This window comes from Myxine glutinosa, chromosome 7 (assembly GCF_964187855.1).
Source record: "Myxine glutinosa chromosome 7, kmMyxGlut1.1, whole genome shotgun sequence".
Classification (NCBI taxonomy): Eukaryota; Metazoa; Chordata; class Myxini; order Myxiniformes; family Myxinidae; genus Myxine; species Myxine glutinosa.
Genome location: NC_136267.1, coordinates 37,761,341 through 37,782,105, shown reverse-complemented (window position 1 = coordinate 37,782,105; position 20,765 = coordinate 37,761,341). Strand labels below are relative to the sequence as shown.

Below are 20,765 nucleotides of genomic sequence, written 5' to 3'. Positions count from 1 at the left end.
CTTCACACGCCTCTCCAATCGCGCCTCACACTCCTCTCCAATCGCGCCTCACACTCCTCTCCAATCGCGCCTCACACTCCTCTCCAATCGTGCCTCACACTCCTCTCCAATCGTGCCTCACACTCCCCTCCAATCACTCCTCTCCAATCGTGCCTCACACTCCTCTCCAATCACGCCTCACACTCCTCTCCAATCACGCCTCACACTCCTCTCCAATCGTGCCTCACACTCCTCTCCAATCGCGCCTCACACTCCTCTCCAATCGCGCCTCACTCGCCTCTCCAATCGGCTTTCCCCGTCTCGTTTCTCTCCTTTTTCTCCCGTCTCGTTCTTTTTCTTGCTCCAAATCGGCCCGTCGGAATCGGAAATCGGCCCGTCTCGCCCGTCGGCCCGTCGGAATCGGAAATCGGCCCGTCTTGCTTTTGTGCTTGTGCGTAAATAAATTGTGTTCATGACACCATTTCTGGTGTTGGGCTAGCGGCTAGGGTGCCGGCTTAGGATCCTGGGTTCGAATCTCGGTCGATCGCCGAATTAATGCCAGGGGGGTTGACTCAGCCTGTCATCCTTCCGAGGTCGGCTAATTGAGTACCAGTTCACTGGTAATTCCCTGTTTGTCGTTGAAGGCGGCAAAAAGGGTTGGCGTCAGGAAGGGCATCCGGCCGTAAAACATTGCTTCAAAAAGGGGGCAAAAAAAAAAACAACTACCACGGTCCCCGAAAAGGCCAACCCCCGCTTTGCGGGGAAAAATGGCCTCTAAACGGTGGTTTTTACACCATTTCTGGATCTGATGACTTGCCAGTAACCATTTTGTAAAAATGAATGTGCAGCATCTAACTCAATATGTCGAAATGTCACACACATCCATGCCCGTGGGATTCCCACGGGTGACCCCGCAAGTTTGCATTGACGTTCGTCGATGGACTCGTTCGCCCGTCTCATTCGTTTTCTTGCTGCATCCTGTTCAAGTCTGCGTTCTTCATCGATCGTCTCATTCATTTTGGAAATGGAAGTTTCCACGCAGCGCATGAATTGTCACGATCCTCAAGAGGAATTTGTCTCGTAATCATCAAATGATAAATGGCAAGTAAATTATATTGTGGAAAATTAAAGATTTCAAATAAACCTATTTAAAGTGTATTCGCACATAACTAATTTAAAAAAACGAAGAAATATCTCTCGGTAATTTCCTGAAACATATTTTACTTCCGGCTAATAATGTTGAATTAAATAAAAACGAAGAAATATATGTCGGCATCATTGTTGACGTTTTTGTGACGACTGTCATCAAACGAAAAAGTAATATATCTTAACGGAAAAGCAAAAGCGAATTTTTAATATATATCGACACGTTGCCGTCGGTGTCATGTTGGGCGGTGTATGATACACCATGACGCGATTTTTAAAAATATATCTCTGCATTTTCCCGCGTGTGTGGAATGTTCTCAATTATTGCTGACACCGAGTCCAAAACCATCGATAAAAATGAAATCATATGGTGAGTTAGATTGGAGATAAAGGCGTGAGAGAGACTCAATGGCCTTGAAGTTGAAGTTACAGGCGTTTGAGAATTCATTTCGTTCTATAAACGGCAACTTTCATTGGATTTCCTTCCCGTTTTTTTTCAACCGAGTCGAAAACTATGTTAGCGACTGTGAAAAATGAAATGATATATCGAATTTTTAATATGTATCGACACGTTGCCGTCGGTGTCATGTTAGGCGGTGTATGATACACCATGACGCGATTTTAAAAAATATATCTCTGCATTTTCCCGCGTGTGTGGAATGTTTGTGGAAAATTAAAGATTTCAAATAAACCTATTTAAAGTGTATGCGCACATAACTAATAAAAAAAACGAAGAAATATCTCTCGGTAATTTCCTGAAACATATTTTACTTCCGGCTAATATGTTGAATGAAATAAAAACGAAGAAATATATGTCGGCATCATTGTTGACGTTTTTGTGACGACTATCATCAAACGAAATAGTAATATATCATAACGGAAAAGCAAAAGCGAATTTTTAATATATATCGACACATTGCCGGCGGTGTCATGTTGGGCGGTGTATGATACACCATGACGCGATTTTAAAAAATATATCTCTGCATTTTCCCGCGTGTGTGGATTGTTCTCAATTATTGCTGACACCGAGTCTAAAAGTAAAACCATCGATAAAAATGAAATCATATGGTGAGTTAGATTGGAGATAAAGGCGTGAGAGAGACTCAATGGCCTTGAAGTTACAGGCCTTTGAGAATTCATTTCGTTCTATAAACGGCAACTTTCATCGGATTTTCTTCCCGTTTTTTTTCAACCGAGTCTAAAACTATGTTAGCGACTGTGAAAAATGAAATGATTTATCGAATTTGATTTGAAATAAAACTGGGGGAGAGCAAGACACCACGGGCCTACAAAACAGGACTCAAAGCTATGCGAGTTAATAAAATGGTGGATATTTGTTTATAGCCACTCCCAGAATGGGTGGAGCTATGGGTGGAGCGACTCTGCAAACCGAGTAAGCCACACCCCGGACAGACACCCAACAGATAGACAGACAGACAGACAGAATCATCTACGGCTATTATAATATAGATACAGCGTGAGTCAAAAATAGCGCCTGATTTCTGTTTATATATATATATTTATGTCAGTTGATTGTTTGTTTGACATTTGTATTACAGTGTACAAGAAGGTAGAAATAAATGAATGACATGTTTATCTAACCATTTATTCGGGGGGAAATTATTACGGAAGTGTACCAAGCTGTTTTACTTGCAATTTTCAAAGTGCCCTCCCTCGTGATCGATGCACAATTGCAGCCGAGCAGGCACAGAGTGGCACACACGCTTGCAGAGTTCGATATCAATTTCCTCAAACTTTGTAGTGATTTGAGCCTTCAATTCCTGAATGGTACGAGGCTTTTCACGATAAACAAGGTCTTTCATGGGCTCCCAAAGAAAGAAATCTGGAGGTGTAAGGTCTGGGGAGCGTTATAAGGAGCGTTATAAGTAAGCATCTGGGGAGTGTAAGTTCGAAATGGTTAGATAAACATGTCATTCATTTATTTATACCTTCTTGTACACTGTAATACAAATGTCAAACAAACAATCAACTGACAGAAATATATATATATATATATAAACAGAGATCGGGTGCTACTTTTGACTCGCCCTGTATATTCTATATATACAGTGTGTGTGTGTGTGTGTGTGTGTGTGTGTGTGTGTGTGTGTGTGTGTGTGTGTGTGTGTGTGTGTGTGTGTGTGTATATATAGTGCGCTATCGACCGATCTCACAGCACTATCAATGGATCCATCGTTTGTGCAGGCATCGACCGATCGCGCTGGCAGCGGGTCCGTATGAGACTGTCCACCACCATCTGGTCCGTATGAGATGGTCCACCACCATCTACTGATGATACGCATCCATTGATGGCGCAAAACGATGCGAAGCGGTCCGTATATAACACTAGGTTGTTATATATATATATATATATATATATATATATATATATATATATATATATATATATATAATTCTAGGTCCGCTTATATTACCATCCCAAGAAGTAACGAGCTAACCCTTTCCAGACAGGTATTATCTCCACACAACTGTACTTCCAGAGGGAAATTATTTTAAAAATAGATCTGCATAACTTTTCATTTTTATGGCTTGGGTTTCATCATTGATCAGACACCATTCACTTAGAGCATCAACATGCACTTGCATTGAGCTTTGCTGGGACCTGGGAAGCAGTTCCAACAAGTTCAAGTCATCCACATACTTCCATCGATAGTGTACAGACAATGTTGCATTGTTGACCATGACAATAAATATTATGGGGCCCAACTTCATCCCTTGTGGAATCCACATTCATGTGAGATTTAACAAGTTAGACGTTTTCCCTTGATAACAAACACTTTGAGAGAAAGCTGCAGACTGCTGGCAGAATTGAGGCATCCGAGCCGGAGAAGCTCATCAATGGCCGTGGTGGGATTTACAAGGAAGGTCAAATGTCTTTGTAAAATCGACCACCGTACATTTATTATGTCGTAAATAGATGGGCCCGAGGTAAAGCGTCAAAGGCCAATGATACTGATAGCGCAATCAATGTACGTGAAGGAAAGTTGGCACAAAAGGATTGCCAAGATGAGCAGAAACTTAACTAAGTACATTGGATATAAAAAAAAAAAATCAATACCACGATAATAGCAAGTTTAATCGTTTGATAAATAGCAAGTTTAATCGATTGAAGATCCCGCGCGGTTCCACCACGGGCACAATGTAATCGAAATACGTTATGACCCCCAATTTACCACAGACTTGAGGTGATTTATAAACGGTTCATCGGTTTGTGCAATTCCCGGGTCCACGCTTACCTGCTCAGGAGAGCGGCCCCGCAGTTCGAGGTTCAGACGTTTCTTCATATCCATTGTAGGCATTCTCAAGGGGTCTCCACGCTCTCCACTCTCCAGGCCTGAAGGCTTCACAACGCGCGGGCAACGACAACCTCCAATAGCCGACGCCACACGAGACGGCGCAAAAATGTTTTTTATTGCCTCAATTATAATCAAATCAAGGAGACGGACCGTGGAGGAAAAGCTAAATACTGGCGTGTGGTGATAATAGCGAAAAAAACATTAACAAAATGTACCGCTTGAGTTACCACTCGCCCGGCTTTTGCGCGCCGATTTTGTGGCGTTGGAAAAAGGGTTTAATACATGGCATAAGTAACGTAGGTGAGAAATTTACTCGAATAAAATAAATAAAATAAAAGTTACCCAAGAAACCATTTTAATGTATATAACTATATATAGTATAATGTTTAACCTAGTATCAAGCGACCGTGTGGCCTAATGGATAAGGCGTCTGACTTCGGATCAGAAGATTGCAGGTTCGAATCCTGTCACGGTCGAGTTGTTATTTTTGTTTTATTTTAATGGAACGTGACTTATCCGACAAAATATTAACATAATGATAACACTAATAATACCGGAGTAAATGTAAATAATTATAATTTTAATGCATGTCCATGGTTTATACTGCAGTGTTCGATGGCCGAATGTGTAATACTGCAACTCCAATAAAATTGTCCACTCGTTAAACCACTGAATTGAAAATATATTTTCAGTTCAGTGCTGAAAACCCCAAGAAACCCCAAGAACTGATCCACCATTTTAGGGTTTTCCCCTTTTTCTGTCAATGAATCTGAATATCAGGTCAGAGCTGAATCTCAGATTATGAATCTGAATGAATGCTGAATGCTGAAAGCTGAATAATGCTGAAATAATGCTGAAAGCTGAATCTCAGATTATGAATCTGAATGAATGCTGAATGCTGAAAGCTGAATAATGCTGAAATAATGCTGAAAGCTGAATCTCAGATTATGAATCTGAATGAATGCTGAATGCTGAAAGCTGAATAATGCTGAAATAATGCTGAAAGCTGAATCTCAGATTATGAATCTGAATGAATGCTGAATGCTGAAAGCTGAATAATGCTGAAATAATGCTGAAATAATGCTGAAAGCTGAATCTCAGATTATGAATCTGAATGAATGCTGAATGCTGAAAGCTGAATAATGCTGAAATAATGCTGAAAGCTGAATCTCAGATTATGAATCTGAATGAATGCTGAATGCTGAAAGCTGAATAATGCTGAAATAATGCTGAAAGCTGAATCTCAGAATCTCAGAATATCAAGCTGAATCTCAGAGCCTCAGAAATAAGAAATAATGAGAAAATAAGAAGAAAAATAAGAAATAAGAAAATAATATAATAAGAAAATAAGAAAGAAATAAGAATAAGAAATAAAAAGATAAAATAAAATAGATAAATATAAAATAAATAGATAAAATAAAAAGAAATAAAATAAATAAAAAGAAATAATAAGAAATAAGAAATAAGAAATAATCTCAGAAATAATGCTGAAAGCTGAATCCCAGAATCTCAGAATATCAAGCTGAATCTCAGAGCCGCTGGGACTTTCAGAATGACATTTTGCATGAATAATAATGGGAATGTAAAGTATGCGGGGTTGACATTTTTTTTGACCTTGACCTATTTTTAAGGTCATGACCTAATTAAAGATGTTTTAACACGTTTCCCCATAACTCAGCTGACGCTTGTCCACATCCGGATCTTCACCAAAATCAAATCAATTCGTCCTTGTCACATACCCAACGGTCCACCATATTCCGGCCGAATTCGTCCATGACGTTTGGAGATATCCTGCTCAGACAGACAAACAAACAAACACGAAATATGTCATGCATAGCACGACACTTGCAGAATCCCTAAAATAAGTTGTTGACGCACGTCATGTTGACCCACGTTGAGCCACGTGGCCTATGTTGACCTCAAAAATAATTGGTGGTTGAATTCCGTGATCTGACATGCAAATCCTCTTCAAATTTCAAGTCAATCCGATGAAAATTGATGATGTTAGAAATTTGGCCGAGGTTGACCTTTTCACCTTTAGACCTCAAAAATAATTGGTGGTTGATGTGACCGGCTATGCAAATCCTGTTCAAATTTCAAGTCAATAGGATGAAAATTGAGGATTTCAGAAAGTCAATCAGATGAATATTGAGGATTTTAGAAACTTCACCTGTTGTTGACCTTTGGCCTATGTTGACCTGCGGCATTTGTTGACCACAAAAATAATTGGTCATTGAATTCAGTGACCTGATATGCAAATCCTCCTCAAATTTCAAGTCAATCAGATGAAAATTGATGATGTTAGAAATTTGGCCTAGGTTGACCTTTTCACCTTTAGACCTCAAAAATAATTGGTGGTTGATGTGACCGGCTATGCAAATCCTGTTCAAATTTCAAGTCAATAGGATGAAAATTGAGGATTTCAGAAAGTCAATCAGATGAATATTGAGGATTTTAGAAACTTCACCTGTTGACCTTTGGCCTATGTTGACCTGTGGCATTTATTGACCACAAAAATAATTGGTGGTTGAATTCAGTGATCTGATGTGCAAATCCTCTTCAAATTTCAAGTCAATCGGATGAAAATTGAGGATTTCAGAAATTCCACCTTAGGTTGTTGACCTTTGGCCTATGTTGATGACCTGTTGGCCTAAGTTGACCAGAAAAAACAATTGGTGGTTGAATTCACTGACCTGATATGTAAATCCACTTCTAATTTCAAGTCAATACGATGAAAATTGAAGATTTTAGAAATTTGACAAAGTTGTTGACCTTTGGCATATGTTGACCTTTTGACCTCAAAATCAATCAGCGTCTTCCTTATGACCAACTCTACCAATTGATGAAGTTTCGTGAAGATCGGTTTAATATCGTGACCTGTAGGCCTATGACAAACAAACAGACAAACAAACAGACAGACAGAATAACGGACAAAACCAACAAGTACACTTGAAAATCTTCGATTTTCGTAAGTAACATGATAATTGCGAAATCCAAACAAACAATAGTTGCCATTTAATTAATTTGGAAAATTTAACCCATCAAGTGTTTTAAATTATGGAATGTTGTGCCTCTTTACCACGTGGGTCTTATCTCTTTACCACGTGGGACTTGTCTCCTTACCACGTGGGACTTGTCTCTTTACCACGTGGGACTTGTCTCCTTACCACGTGGGACCTGTCTCTTTACCACGTGGGACCTGTCTCTTTACCAAGTGAGACTTGTCTCCTTACCAAGTCAGACTTGTCTCCTTACCACATGGGACTTGCCTCCTTACGAAGTGAGACTTTCCTCCTTACCAAGTCAGACTTGCCTCTTTACCACGTGGGACTTGTCTCTTTACCACGTGGGACTTGTCTCTTTACCAAGTGAGACTTGTCTCCTTACCAAGTCAGACTTGTCTCCTTACCACATGGGACTTACCTCCTTACCAAGTAAGAATTTCCTCCTTACCAAGTCAGACTTGCCTCCTTACCAAGTCAGACTTGTCTCCTTACCACATGGGACTTGCCTCCTTACCAAGTGAGGCCTGCCTCCTTACCAAGTGAGACTTGTCTCTTTACCATTTGAGACTTGTCTCTTTGATACGTGGGACTTGCCTCTTCACCACATGGCACTTGTTTCTTTAACACGTGACTCTCGTCTCTTTAACACGTGACTCTCGTCTCATTACCACATGGGACTTGTCTCTTTGCCACGTGACTCTCGTCTCTTTACCACGTGACTCTCGTCTCTTTACCACGTGACTCTTGTCTCTTTACCACATGGGACTTGTCTCTTTGCCACGTGACTCTTGTCTCTTTACCATGTGAGACTTGCCTCTTTACCATGTGAGAGTTGTCTCTTCACCATGTGGGACTTGCCTCTTTACTACGTGGGACTTTCCTCTTTACCACGTGGGACTTACCTCTTTACCACGTGGGACTTGTCTCGACCACGTGGGACTTGTCTCTTTACCACGTGGGACTTGTCTCGACCACGTGGGACTTACCTCTTTACCACGTGGGACTTGCCTCTTTACCACGTGGGACTTGTCTCGACCACGTGGGACTTGTCTCTTTACCAAGTCAGACTTGCCTCCTTACCAAGTCAGACTTGTCTCCTTACCAAGTCAGACTTGCCTCCTTACCAAGTCAGACTTGCCTCCTTACCAAGTCAGACTTGTCTCCTTACCACATGGGACTTACCTCTTTACCACGTGGGACTTGCCTCTTTACCACGTGGGACTTGTCTCGACCACGTGGAACATGTCTCTTTACCAAGTGAGACTTGTCTTTTTACCACGTGAGACTTGCCTCTTTACCACGTGGGACTTGTCTCTTTACCAAGTCAGACTTGCCTCCTTACCAAGTCAGACTTGTCTCCTTACCAAGTCAGACTTGTCTCCTTACCAAGTCAGACTTGTCTCCTTACCACATGGGACTTGCCTCCTTACCAAGTGAGACTTGTCTCCTTACCAAGTCAGACTTGCCTCCTTACCAAATCAGACTTGCCTCCTTACCAAATCAGACTTGTCTCCTTACCACATGGGACTGGCCTCCTCACCAAGTGAGACTTGCCTCCTTACCAAGTGAGACTTGCCTCCTTACCAAGTCAGACTTGTCTCCTTACCACATGGGACTTACCAAGTGAGACTTGCCTCCTTACAAAGTGAGACTTTCCTCCTTACCAAGTGAGACGTCTCTTTGCCACATGGGACTTGTCTCTTTACCACGTGAGATTTGTCTCTTTGATACGTGGGACTTGCCTCTTTACCCCGTGGCACTTGTCTCTTTCCCACGTGACTATCGTCTCTTTACCACGTGAGACTTGTCTCTTTGATACGTGGGACTTGCCTCTTTACCACATGGCACTTGTTTCTTTGCCACGTGACTCTCGTCTCTTTAACACGTGACTCTCGTCTCTTTACCACGTGACTCTTGTCTCTTTACCACATGGGACTTGTCTCTTTGCCACGTGACTCTCGTCTCTTTACCACGTGACTCTCGTCTCTTTACCACGTGACTCTCGTCTCTTTACCACGTGACTCTTGTCTCTTTACCATGTGAGAGTTGTCTCTTCACCACGTGGGACTTGCCTCTTTACTACGTGAGACTTTCCTCTTTACCATGTGGGACGTACCTCTTTACCACGTGGGACTTTCCTCTTTACCACGTGGGACTTGCCTCTTTACCACGTGGAACATGTCTCTTTACCAAGTGAGGTTTGTCTTTTTACCATGTGGGACTTGCCTTTTTACCATGTGGGACTTGCCTTTTTACCAGGTGGGACTTTCATCTTCGCCACGTGGAACATGTCTCTTTACCAAGTGAGACTTGTCTTTTTACCACGTGAGATTTTCCTCTTTACCACGTGGGACCTGTCTCTTTACCACGTGGGACCTCTCTCTTTACCACGTGGGACTTGTCTCTTTACCAAGTAAGACTTGCCTCCTTACCAAGGCAGACTTGTCTCCTTACCAAGTCAGACTTGCCTCCTTACCAAGTCAGACTTGCCTCCTTACCAAGTCAGACTTGTCACCTTACCAAGTCAGACCTGTTTCCTTACCACATGGGACTTGCCTCCTTACCAAGGCAGACTTGTCTCCTTACCAAGTCAGACTTGCCTCCTTACCAAGTGAGACCTGTCTCTTTGCCACATGGGACTTGTCTCTTTACCATGTGACTTGTCTCTTTGATACGTGGGACTTGCCTCTTCACCACATGGGACTTGTCTCTTTCGCACGTGACTCTCGTCTCTTCACCACGTGACGCTCGTCTCTTTACCACGTGACTCTTGTCTTTTTACCACATGGGACTTGCCTTTTTACCACGTGGGACTTGTCTCTACCACGTGGAACATGTCTTTTTACCATGTGGGACTTGCCTTTTTACCACGTGAGACTTGCCTCTTTACCACGTGGGACTTGTCTCTACCACGTGGAACATGTTTCTTTACCAAGTGAGACTTGCCTTTTTACCACGTGGGACTTTCCTCTTTGCCACGTGGGACTTTCCTCTTTGCCACGTGGGACTCTTTTCTCTTCCACATGGGACTTTTTTCTCTTCCACGTGGGACTTGTCCCTATGCCACTAACCAAGATGAGCAGAACCTGAAAAAAGGAAAAAGGACTGATGTGGTTTGATTATGTTTGGTGACCCTCAAGTGTCATTGCAGACGGCCCTCACACAGAAGGTCTAACGGGGTCTATAAGGCCCTTAAGGGTCGTGGAGTTATAAAAGATCTAGAAACTCGACCTCCCTCACTCTGGAGAATCTTAGGGTTATAAAGGGTCTTAGGGTTACAACTGGTCTTAGGGTTATGAATGGTCTAAATGTTGTAAACAGTGTAAGTAAAGCAGTGGTTCCCAAACTTTTTTTGTCCATGACCCAAAATTTAAAAGCACATTCGCCTCGCGACCCAAAATGGACCCGGTACCTGTGATAAAAACTGTCAGAGAAAACGCTTTCGACGTGAAACCCCCCTCAAAAACAGCAATTTTGAGGAGGGGTTTTCAAGTTTGGATCGTGACCCTGGGTTTGGGAACCCCTGGTCTAAAACGTCTTAGAGTTATTCGGTGTTTTAGGGGATCTAAAGGTTATGATGAGATGAGGTTGGAGAAAAGGAAAGATGCAGTATCACCTATGATGATGGATTCCATGACCTTGCTGATGATGGGAAGTAATAACATCGGTCTGTAGTTAAGGGGATCCGTTTTTTCACCTTTTTAGGTCATCGCATCTCGATTCTCGAAGAGATTAACTTATAAAATGGGTAGTGATGTCCAGATGTTTGGCCGACTGTTAACTTTTTGCTATTCCTCCCTTATCACCTGGCTGATTTTTCTGAAACTTGATACATTAATACAAGACAGTACCTGCACAATCGCTCGGGCTATTACCCGCACAATCCATTTGGATAATGAGGGCTTCCACTGGGGGGAATAAATCCCCAAACTTCGGATACCTACTTATCCCTTATTAGTCCCCTACCGGTGTACACCGGAGGGGACTATAGGTTTGCACGCCGTCCCTCCGTCAGTCTGTCAGTCCGTCAGTCTGTCAGTCTGTCAGTCCGTCAGTCTGTCAGTCTGTCAGTCCGTCAGTCCGTCACGCAAAGAACAGTTTTCCGGACTTTTCTTCTAAACGCTTAATGCTAATGATTTCAAACTTGGTACATCGTTTCCTCATGATAAGTTACAGATCAAGTTCGAACTTCACGATGTTTCGATCATTTTTGACAAAGTTATGGCACTTTGGGAATTCTGATAATCCTTAACTCAGTGCCATTTTAAGTTTTAATTTCCTTTAAAAAACATTTTCTCTGCAATAATCGGACCGATTGAGATCAAATTTTCACCATAGGAGGGACTCGGTCTGTAGAATATTTTAATGGTAATTATGACGTCACAGGTCACGTGGTTCGGGCGCCATATTGTGTTTAGTGAAAACACGAAAACCCCTTTTTCTCTGCAACGGCTGAACAGATCGAGGCCAAACTTTGCAGGCAGAATGGCATACCCATGACGAACAAAAAAGTCAGCGAGCATGACGTCATGCGTCACATGATTTCAGAGTTATGACGTTTTTAAGCATGAACCTTAAAAACCGAGCCCCTCCCTCATTTTTGATCCAATCGAGGGGAAACTTCACAGATCTGTTCCGCATGTCAGTCTACTAAAATATCCTTTTGGAATTTGCGATAGGGCACGTGGTTTGGCAGATATCGTTAATTAAACGAAAATATATATTTTTTAATGGATATCTCTTGCATCGCTTTATTGATCGACGTGAAACTTCATACTATAATAGACGTCATGAAGAGTAACAAGTGTGCAAAATCTCAAGATGATTGGATGTACGGTCTGGAAGCTAGAAGTTGTTATTGCGTGAAGAAGAAGAGGCATCAAGTGTGCGGATTTAATTATTTATCACATGTACAGACTGAAAGCATCGTTGGACACGACCTGTCGCGGTCATTTTAACCTCAAATAAAATTCTAATTTAAGATTTGTCAATAGCTGAGGTATATTAACAAACTAATAAAACAGATTTGGTCAAATTCTGACTTTTTAAACTCGAACGCATTTGACAGAGTTGTGACAAGCTGAGGAAGAAGAAACCTCGCATTGGCTTCTCCAATGTGCCTTTAAAAAAATGGATATCTCTTGAATCGCTAGTACCTTAGACCGTGAGTTGGTAATAATTTATATAATTCACACAATGCAATACGTGCAGGCCGCTCCACAGACCGACCTTGCGAGCTTATCAACGAGGCGAGGCGTGACACACGTGTCTCAGCATACCTCAGATCAAGTTTGAAAACCAGCATCAACCGTGCATAAATTTGCATATTCGATCATTTTTGACAAAGTTATGGCACTTTGAACTTTGGTAGGGGACATGTATTGCAGCGCAATACTCAGAATGCTTGTTTACCAAGCGATTGCTCTGAATCCTGATACAGCCCTTCTACTTGATGGCCCACACAATCGCTCAGACTTCGTTTTTGGATCATGGGAGCTCCCAAGGGGTGGCGGTGATTATCCCCATGTAGCTTCAGGTCTATACTCATCCCTTGTTTACCAAGCGATTGCTCTGAATCCCGATAAGCCCTTCCACTCCCGCACAATCGCTCAGGCTTCAATTTAGTATCAGGAGGGCTGCCAGGGGATCAGAGGGGTGCCAGGGTGTCCCACCAAATCAGCCGAGGTCTGAACTACAACCTCAAGAGATGACCGTCAGCCCACTCAGGGCTGTTTTATGTAATGCAGTGATGTTAGCTTTTTTATGTCATGCAGTGATGTGGGTTTGTGTGTTTGTTTGTATGGTATTCTTTCACGGTCGAATTGAAGCCCCAAATTTGCTATGTAGGTACTTCAGAGCCTGACCAATGTTTTATGCTTCCACATGTTAGCCTTGATGTCCATTTTGAGGGCACCAATGGCCACTATAAAATATACATTGGGATGTGAGGTCAGGCAGTGCTGCCGCCGGTCCACATGCACAAGTAGCCACCAAGAGGCCAATAACGCTATATATTTTCAATGTCCAACGTCCAGAAACCACCACTGGGAAAAGCTCACCCAGCCAAGCAGGGCCGGTTGGGGGAAGTGCCAAGCCACTGAGCTTGGGGGAAGAATTTTGTAGACAGGGCAAGGCAACAGTGTGCTTCATCCCTCAGATGGACGTTCAGTCAGGCATCCTGTCTGGCAGCATTCCTTGGTGGATGTTAAATATCCCACGGTGCCCTTCACGAAGGATTGGCAAGTTATAGCCAGCACCATGAACAAATGATAATTTACTGCTCTGACTGCTGGCAAGGCAAAGGCAAACCACTCAGCATAACGGTTGCCCAGAAACTGCTTCAGGAGCACCGACATCATCAAGGCTAAGCCACCTTCAATTGATTATTGCCTCCACCACCAAAGATGGACGGAGGTTATGTATTCAACTGTTTGTTTATCTGTGAGCAGGATATCTCAAAACCTTATGGACACATTCGGACAAAACCTGGTGGACAGGTATGAATTGATAGGATTTTGGTGAAGCTCCAGATGCTACATTTTAAAGTGATTCTTTACCATTGAGAGATGGGTCCAACTAGAACATTCTTCAACGTCACATCGACTGATATGCCTCCGCCCACATTATTACAATACTTGTACCAAGTTTGACTGAAACCCATTCAGCTGTTCTCAAGTTATCACATTTCTACCTGACAAGACCTCTAATCTCTTGACCCCAAAATTTAATCAGTTCATGTTTACCTCATTATACATACCTGCAACAAGTTTGACTAAGATCCCTTCAGCCGTTCTCAAGTTATCGCAGTAATGAAAACCTATCATGGATGGACAGACGGATGGACGGACAGACAACCTGAAAACATGCCTCCGGCGACTTCGTCAACGGAGGCATAAAAAATATCTATAGTACAATATCTCAAAAAGTTGTGGATGGAATGGGACGAAACTTGGAGGAGTTGGGTATGTGACAGACAAGCAAATTAGATTTTGGTTAAAGGGAAACCCAAACACAAAAAAAAGAAATTCTGAATACCATTGAAAATCATTAATCACGATGTAATTTAAAGGGAATTTTTTTTGCCAATCACAAAATGTCGAAAAAACCCTGCAGTGTAGATTTTTGATTTTGCCAGTGACGTGACATGACACACTCTTTTTTTCTTTTCTTTTTTGTATACTCAATTGAGGCTCATGTTTGATCATTGATTCAAATGGTGGTTATCATAGAGAATGTCAAGATCTGATTCCTATACCGATTCCACCTTCATCAGCAACTGTGAAGGTTCTCAATATGTTGAAACTGATCAGTAGGATTGTGAAGAAACTATTGGAGACAAAATTAGTGATGGAAACACTTTCGGGGGTCATGGTCATGCTGTGCCATGTTGATGTCCCGCCGCAGTGGTGGATTGTGGGGGGAAAGGTGGAGTGGAAGTATGGGGTAGTTGTGGGTATTGAGAGCGAGGGTCATGGTTGATGGGGAATTGCGGAGGGGTGAGTGGTGCTGGATGGTCTTGGTTTTGAGAAACGGCTGTTTTTTTCCGCTTAATCGTGAGAGTGGCATCATCTCTCAATCATGGCGGTAAACAAGATCTAGCCATCTCTGTTGCTTCCTAACAGTGCTCTATAAAATGTTCCGAGCACAAAAGCGAACATCTTGTAGGCCCAAACCATACTCTGGTATTTCGGGCAAACCTCATACAATTTTTGGCAACCCAAGGATCCTTCGGCTATTGGTGTAGCATGAAACCACCTCGGTTTGTATCAGTACAACCACCAAGGACGCATCAACATTGACTTGTAGAAATTCGAAAATTGTCATTTGTGTTAAATCGGACCTCGGTGTAACCCGTAGAAGTGGTGGAAGTATTGGTCAGAAGAAGAGTGGACATATGTTGTGTGCAAGAGACGAGATGGAAGGGAAGTGGTGTGAGAATGGTGAAGGGTAGGCAGGGACAGAAATACAAGTTTGTGTGGCAAGGGTGCCCGGAGGGCGTGAATGGTGTTGGTGTCCTGTTTTCTGAGAAGTTTGTAGACAGTGTGGTGAGTGTGACTAGAGTGAGTGATAGGTTGATGATGGTGAAAATGATGATTGGAAAGCTCTTGGTGAACGTCATCTGGGGATATGCTCCGCAGGTTGGTCGAAGCGATGAAGAGAAGGACAAGTTCTGGTGTGCGATAGAGAAGCTGATGGAAAACGTGAAAGATGAGGAAGTTGTTGTGGTGGGAGGAGACCTGAATGGACATGTGGGAAGGAGTATGGATGGTTTTGAGGGAGTTCATGGGGGTTACGGATATGGTGTGAGAAATGGAGAAGGTGAAAGGATTTTGGAGTTTGCTGATGGAGCTGATTTGTTGATTTGTAATACTCAGTTCCAGAAAGAGGACAATAAGCTTGTTACATACACGTCAGGTGGGTCGACGACAACCGTTGACTACCTGATGGTGCGTCGGCGAGATAGGGGGCACCTCCGGGACACAAAGGTGATCCCGGGGGAGGAGGCTGTTTCACAGCACCACTTGGTTGTCTGCGACATAAGGGTGAAAGGTGCGAGGAGAGCTCGGCGGGTGAAGTACCAACCGAGAATGAAGGTGTGGAGGTTGAAAGAGGTGACAGTAAGGGAGGCATTAAAAGAGAGGCTGAGTAGGGTAGAGGATGATGTGGTTGAGCTTGAAAGTGGTTGGATGTCAGTGAAAGCTAGTCTGTTGGGAGCCGTTGGTGAGGTATGTGGATGGACAAAAGGACCACCGAGGCACTCGGAAACATGGTGGTGGGATGTTGAGGTTGGAGGGAGGATTGACGAGAAGAGGAAGAAGTTCAAAGAGTGGCAGAAGGCGAAGGGTACGGGAGCAGAAACAGCAGAGCATGAAAGTTATAAGGCAGCCAGGAAGGCTGCAAAGAAAGAGGTAGCAAAGGCGCAGGAGGCATGTAGGAAAATGTTCGGAGAACGCTTGGATTCGGAAGAGGGTCAGAAAGCAGTATTCAGGATTGCAAAGCAGATAGCGAAAGAGAGGTGTGATGTGATGGGGGTGAGTTGCTTGAAGGATGAAGTGGGACAAATCGTTGTCGACCCAGATGGAATTAAAGGAAGATGGAAAAGATATATGGAAATGCTGTTGAATACAGAGAATGAATGGGATGGCAACATAGAGAGTAACCCAGTTTTAGGACCGGCAGAGAAGATAACTGAGAAGGAAGTTGAGGAAGCGATAAAAGCAATGAAGAGTGGAAAAGCGGGAGGGCCGACGGGAGTTGTGGGAGATATGTTGAAGGCAGCAGGAAGTTGGGGTGTGAAGAGAATGACAGAGATCTGTAATCTGGTGGTGAAAGAAGGCCGCATTCCAGTGGATTGGGAACTGAGTACCCTCGTCCCTCTATACAAGGGGAAAGGTGACCCTCTGGAGTGTGGCTCGTACCGAGCGATAAAGTTATTGGAGCATGGAATGAAGGTATTGGAAAGGGTGTTGGAGAGGAGGATAAGGAAGAAAGTGAAGATCGACGAAATGCAGTTTGGATTCATGCCAGGAAGAGGAACGACAGACGCGCTTTTCATTGTGAGGCAGTTGCAGGAGAAGTACATGGATAAGAGGAAGAAGTTGTTTTTTGGGTTTGTTGATCTGGAGAAAGCATTCGATAGGGTTCCACGCAAAGTATTGACATGGGCATTGAGGAAGTTAGGAGTGGAGGAATGGTTGATCAGAGTAGTGATGGCAATGTACAAAAGAGCACGCACAGCTGTAAGGACGAAGGACGGGAACAGTGGTGAGTTTGAGGTGAAGGTGGGAGTGCATCAGGGGTCGGTACTAAGTCCACTACTATTTGTAGCTGTGATGGAGGTGCTGGCTCAGACCGTAAAGGAGGGTTTACCATGGGAGTTGTTGTATGCAGATGATCTGGTGTTGATTGCGGAAAGTATGGATGGACTGAAGGAAAAGATGAACAAGTGGAAGGAATGTATGGAGACAAAAGGTCTGAAGGTGAATATCGGAAAGACAAAGGTGATGGCAAGTGGTAAAGCATGTGGTGAGGTGGAAAGAACTGGGAAGTGGCCGTGTGCTGTGTGCAGGAAGGGTGTCGGAGTGAACTCCATTCAATGTACAATGTGTGCTGAGTGGGTTCATCAAAAATGTAGTGGTCTGAGAGGGTCATTAACCAGTGTGGCAGCTACATTCAAATGTAAGGTGTGCACAGAGGGAGCTGCAGATGGAGGAAATGTTGAGTTGGATCTTGGAGACGGCGTGAAGCTGGAAGGTGTGAAAACATTTTGCTACCTCGGAGACATGCTGAATGGAGAAGGTGGATCAGACTCGGCAACGGTTGCTCGAGTGAGATGTGCATGGAAGAAGTTTCGGGAACTGAGTGGCGTGCTGATGAGGAGGAGAGTGTCGCCGAAGCTGAAGGGAAAGGTGTATGCTGCATGTGTGAGAAGTGTTATGATTTATGGGAGCGAGACATGGGTAATGAACGTAGAGCAGCAACGAAGGCTGGAAAGGGTGGAAATGCGAATGGTTCGATGGATGTGCAGAGTATCGTTGAGAGAGAGGAAGACAAATGATGAATTGCGAAAGATGATGGGAATATTGCCTGTGATTGATGCTGTGAAGAGGAACAGGTTGAGATGGTTTGGTCATGTATTGAGGAAGGATGAAAGTGACTGGTTGAGAAGAGTGATGGAAGTTAATGTAGAAGGAAGTAGAGGACGGGGAAGACCGAGAAAGACTTGGCTAAAGATGGTGGAAGAAGAAATGCGGGCAAGGGGGTTAACAAGGAGAGATGCAGAAAATAGGGCAAAATGGAGAAGATTGTCATGGGGACCGCAAGGCTAACCCCCGCTCTAGCAGGGAACATGGCCTTAAAATGCATGTTGTGTTGTTGTTGGTGTAACCCGTAAACAATATTGAAGTAGCAGTTGACGTCATGGTGTGACATCACAGCTAATCATGAAGAAAAATATTTTGATTTTTAATTGCAAAATTACTGACTTCATAAGTTGCAATTCAGAAGAAAGACATCATATCTATTTTGTAGAGTATCAAGGGATAGATTTATCATCGAGGTGGGTTCCCCTTTTAGGTCCGGGTGCAGATCCGGCCTATCAGTGAGATACAAAACTATCCAGCCTGGCCAAAGTACCATTTAGTTGTTTAGGTGAATGGGGTGTTAGGGATTTTAAAATTAATTTAGCCCTGAATGATTTGACAACTCAATAATTAAGGTCCAAACTCGTTTCAGAAGACAATAGCTGATATTAATGACACATGGGAGTTCTCGATTCACTGGTACCAAAGGTATTTACAGAATACACTTCAATTTCAAATTACACATAAAATGAAATCACCACGCTACATTCTACACACATTCAGACATGCAATGAACCGAGTGAGTCTCCGATCTTGCTGCGGTATGGCTATTTATGGTCAGAGATGTTAGGAAAGGTTGCGTGCAGCTTTTCCCTCGTTATCTTCACCTCTCTCGGCCACAAATGTCAAGTCATGAGAAAACAGAGATTCAAACATCTTATAAAACAAGCATTCTGAGTATTGCGCTGCAATACATGTCCCCTACCGGCATTGTGTGGCACTGTCATAGAAGACAGTATTATGACTTACCGCACCCCAAATTATAGTCCGGAAAACTGTTGGGGAAATTCCCAAAGTTCAAAGTGCCATACCTTTGTCAAAAATGATCGAAACGTCGTGAAGTTCGAACTTGATCTGTAACTTATCATGACGAAACCATGTACCAAGTTTGAAATCATTAGCATTAAGAGTTTAGGAAAAAAAGTCCAGAAAGCTGTTCTTTGCGTGACGGACTGACGGACCGACAGACGGAGGGACGGAGTGCAAACCTATAGTCCCCTATGGTGTACACCGGTAGGGGACTAATAAACAGAGCCTACTGCTCCTTGGGATAAGTGTGCCTGAAGAAATCTGCTTTGTTTCTCAATCTCCCTGCTGCAGAAAAACAGGGTTGCAAATGTTCACACATCATTGTTACAAATTCTATATTTTAAATCTTTTTAATATATATGTGTATATAGGTGTCGTATGAAAAGTCGTATCATATAAAAAGTATACTATTTATACAATATCAGGCTAACAAGGGACTTTAACCTTCCTATTCTCTAATCGAGCTTACTTGGCTGCGTGGCTTTAAAACTAGATAACATCACAGTTCAAGCTGAATGCCTGCCTCCAACGCGAGCCTAAAGAATTGTTATATTTTCCAAGAATACAGTTAATACTGATTAATATATGTATTCATTAAGTTTACGTGTTTGCAATGGCAAGGTCAAGGCTCAGGGAAATCCACTTGATTTACATAAATTACGTAATAAAATTAATTTTGCTTCCACAGGGGTATGCATAACGCAACCGATGCCTCAACTCCACCCACACGCTTGTGATACGCCCTTATTATCCACTCCTGCCATGATCAGGGACAAGCCGTGGAAAGAAATACACCCACTCACACTAGAGGCTGCATTCATTTCTGGGAAAATAAAAAACACCCTGACAACCACATGCGGTTGAGCCTGCTTTAATCTCCACTCGAATGATGTTGACACTCAAGCATAATAAGCTGTGGCACTTGCTCATCACATCACATCATCATCATGAACTTGCTCATGTGACACTTGCTCAGTTGGAAACAATGACAGGTTTTGTTTTTTGAGCAAGGCAGCTGGGAAAACAAAAAGCAGCTATCTATATCATTAAAACGCATATTTCTGAAGTTTGTAATCGGAACTTCTTTCCAGCTATTGCTCCTGTCACCCTAAGATATGTGTGATACTATGTAGTTATTACTAACCCTTCCATATAAGTGTCTATAAGTCTATAAGTGTGGAATAAAAGCTGAAAACCAGTGAAAAGTTTTGAATAACCCGCGCCATTTTGTTTTACGCACAGTGAGACGCTGCACTTAATACCGAGGAGAAGAAGAAGACGTCCCAATGTGTGCCGGACACACAGCGACTCGAGAGGCATGCTACGCCTTTTAATACAAATATAAATGCGATCAGAAATGCAAAGGGGATACTTACCAGTAACCACACTATAAGAGACAATACAGCAGTTGAATACAAAGCGATATTCAGGAGATCCGCCAGAATGAATATTGGTGCCAACTGACACAATTATTTTGAAAGGAAGCGGAAAGGAAGAGGAAGGGCAAGTTAGTTTGTATGAACATAAACACTATTTATCCCCGTGATTTTCACGGGTTACCGCTAGTTACTCATGACTGCCACACAAAGAAGAGTTCTCCATTCCCTATCCTGATGGTGGCAGCAGCGACACACTGTGACCTATTT

At 43.0% G+C, this 20,765-nt stretch overlaps 1 protein-coding gene and 1 non-coding gene across 2 annotated transcripts in view; one reads left to right on the top strand and one right to left on the bottom strand.

Annotated features, from left to right (window-relative positions):
- Positions 1-4,670, bottom strand: part of LOC137431132 (acidic leucine-rich nuclear phosphoprotein 32 family member B) — a 117,561-nt gene extending 112,891 nt beyond the window's left edge. The window contains exon 1 of the mRNA XM_068122111.2: positions 4,383-4,670. Coding sequence (XP_067978212.2) covers positions 4,383-4,445 — 63 coding nt within the window. The 5' untranslated portion in view covers positions 4,446-4,670. The remainder of the gene's footprint in view (positions 1-4,382) is intronic.
- Positions 4,671-4,845: 175 nt separating this feature from the next.
- TRNAR-UCG (transfer RNA arginine (anticodon UCG)) lies at positions 4,846-4,918 on the top strand. The gene has a single exon. It is a non-coding gene; the product is annotated as a tRNA-Arg (tRNA).
- The last annotated feature ends 15,847 nt before the right edge of the window (positions 4,919-20,765 follow it).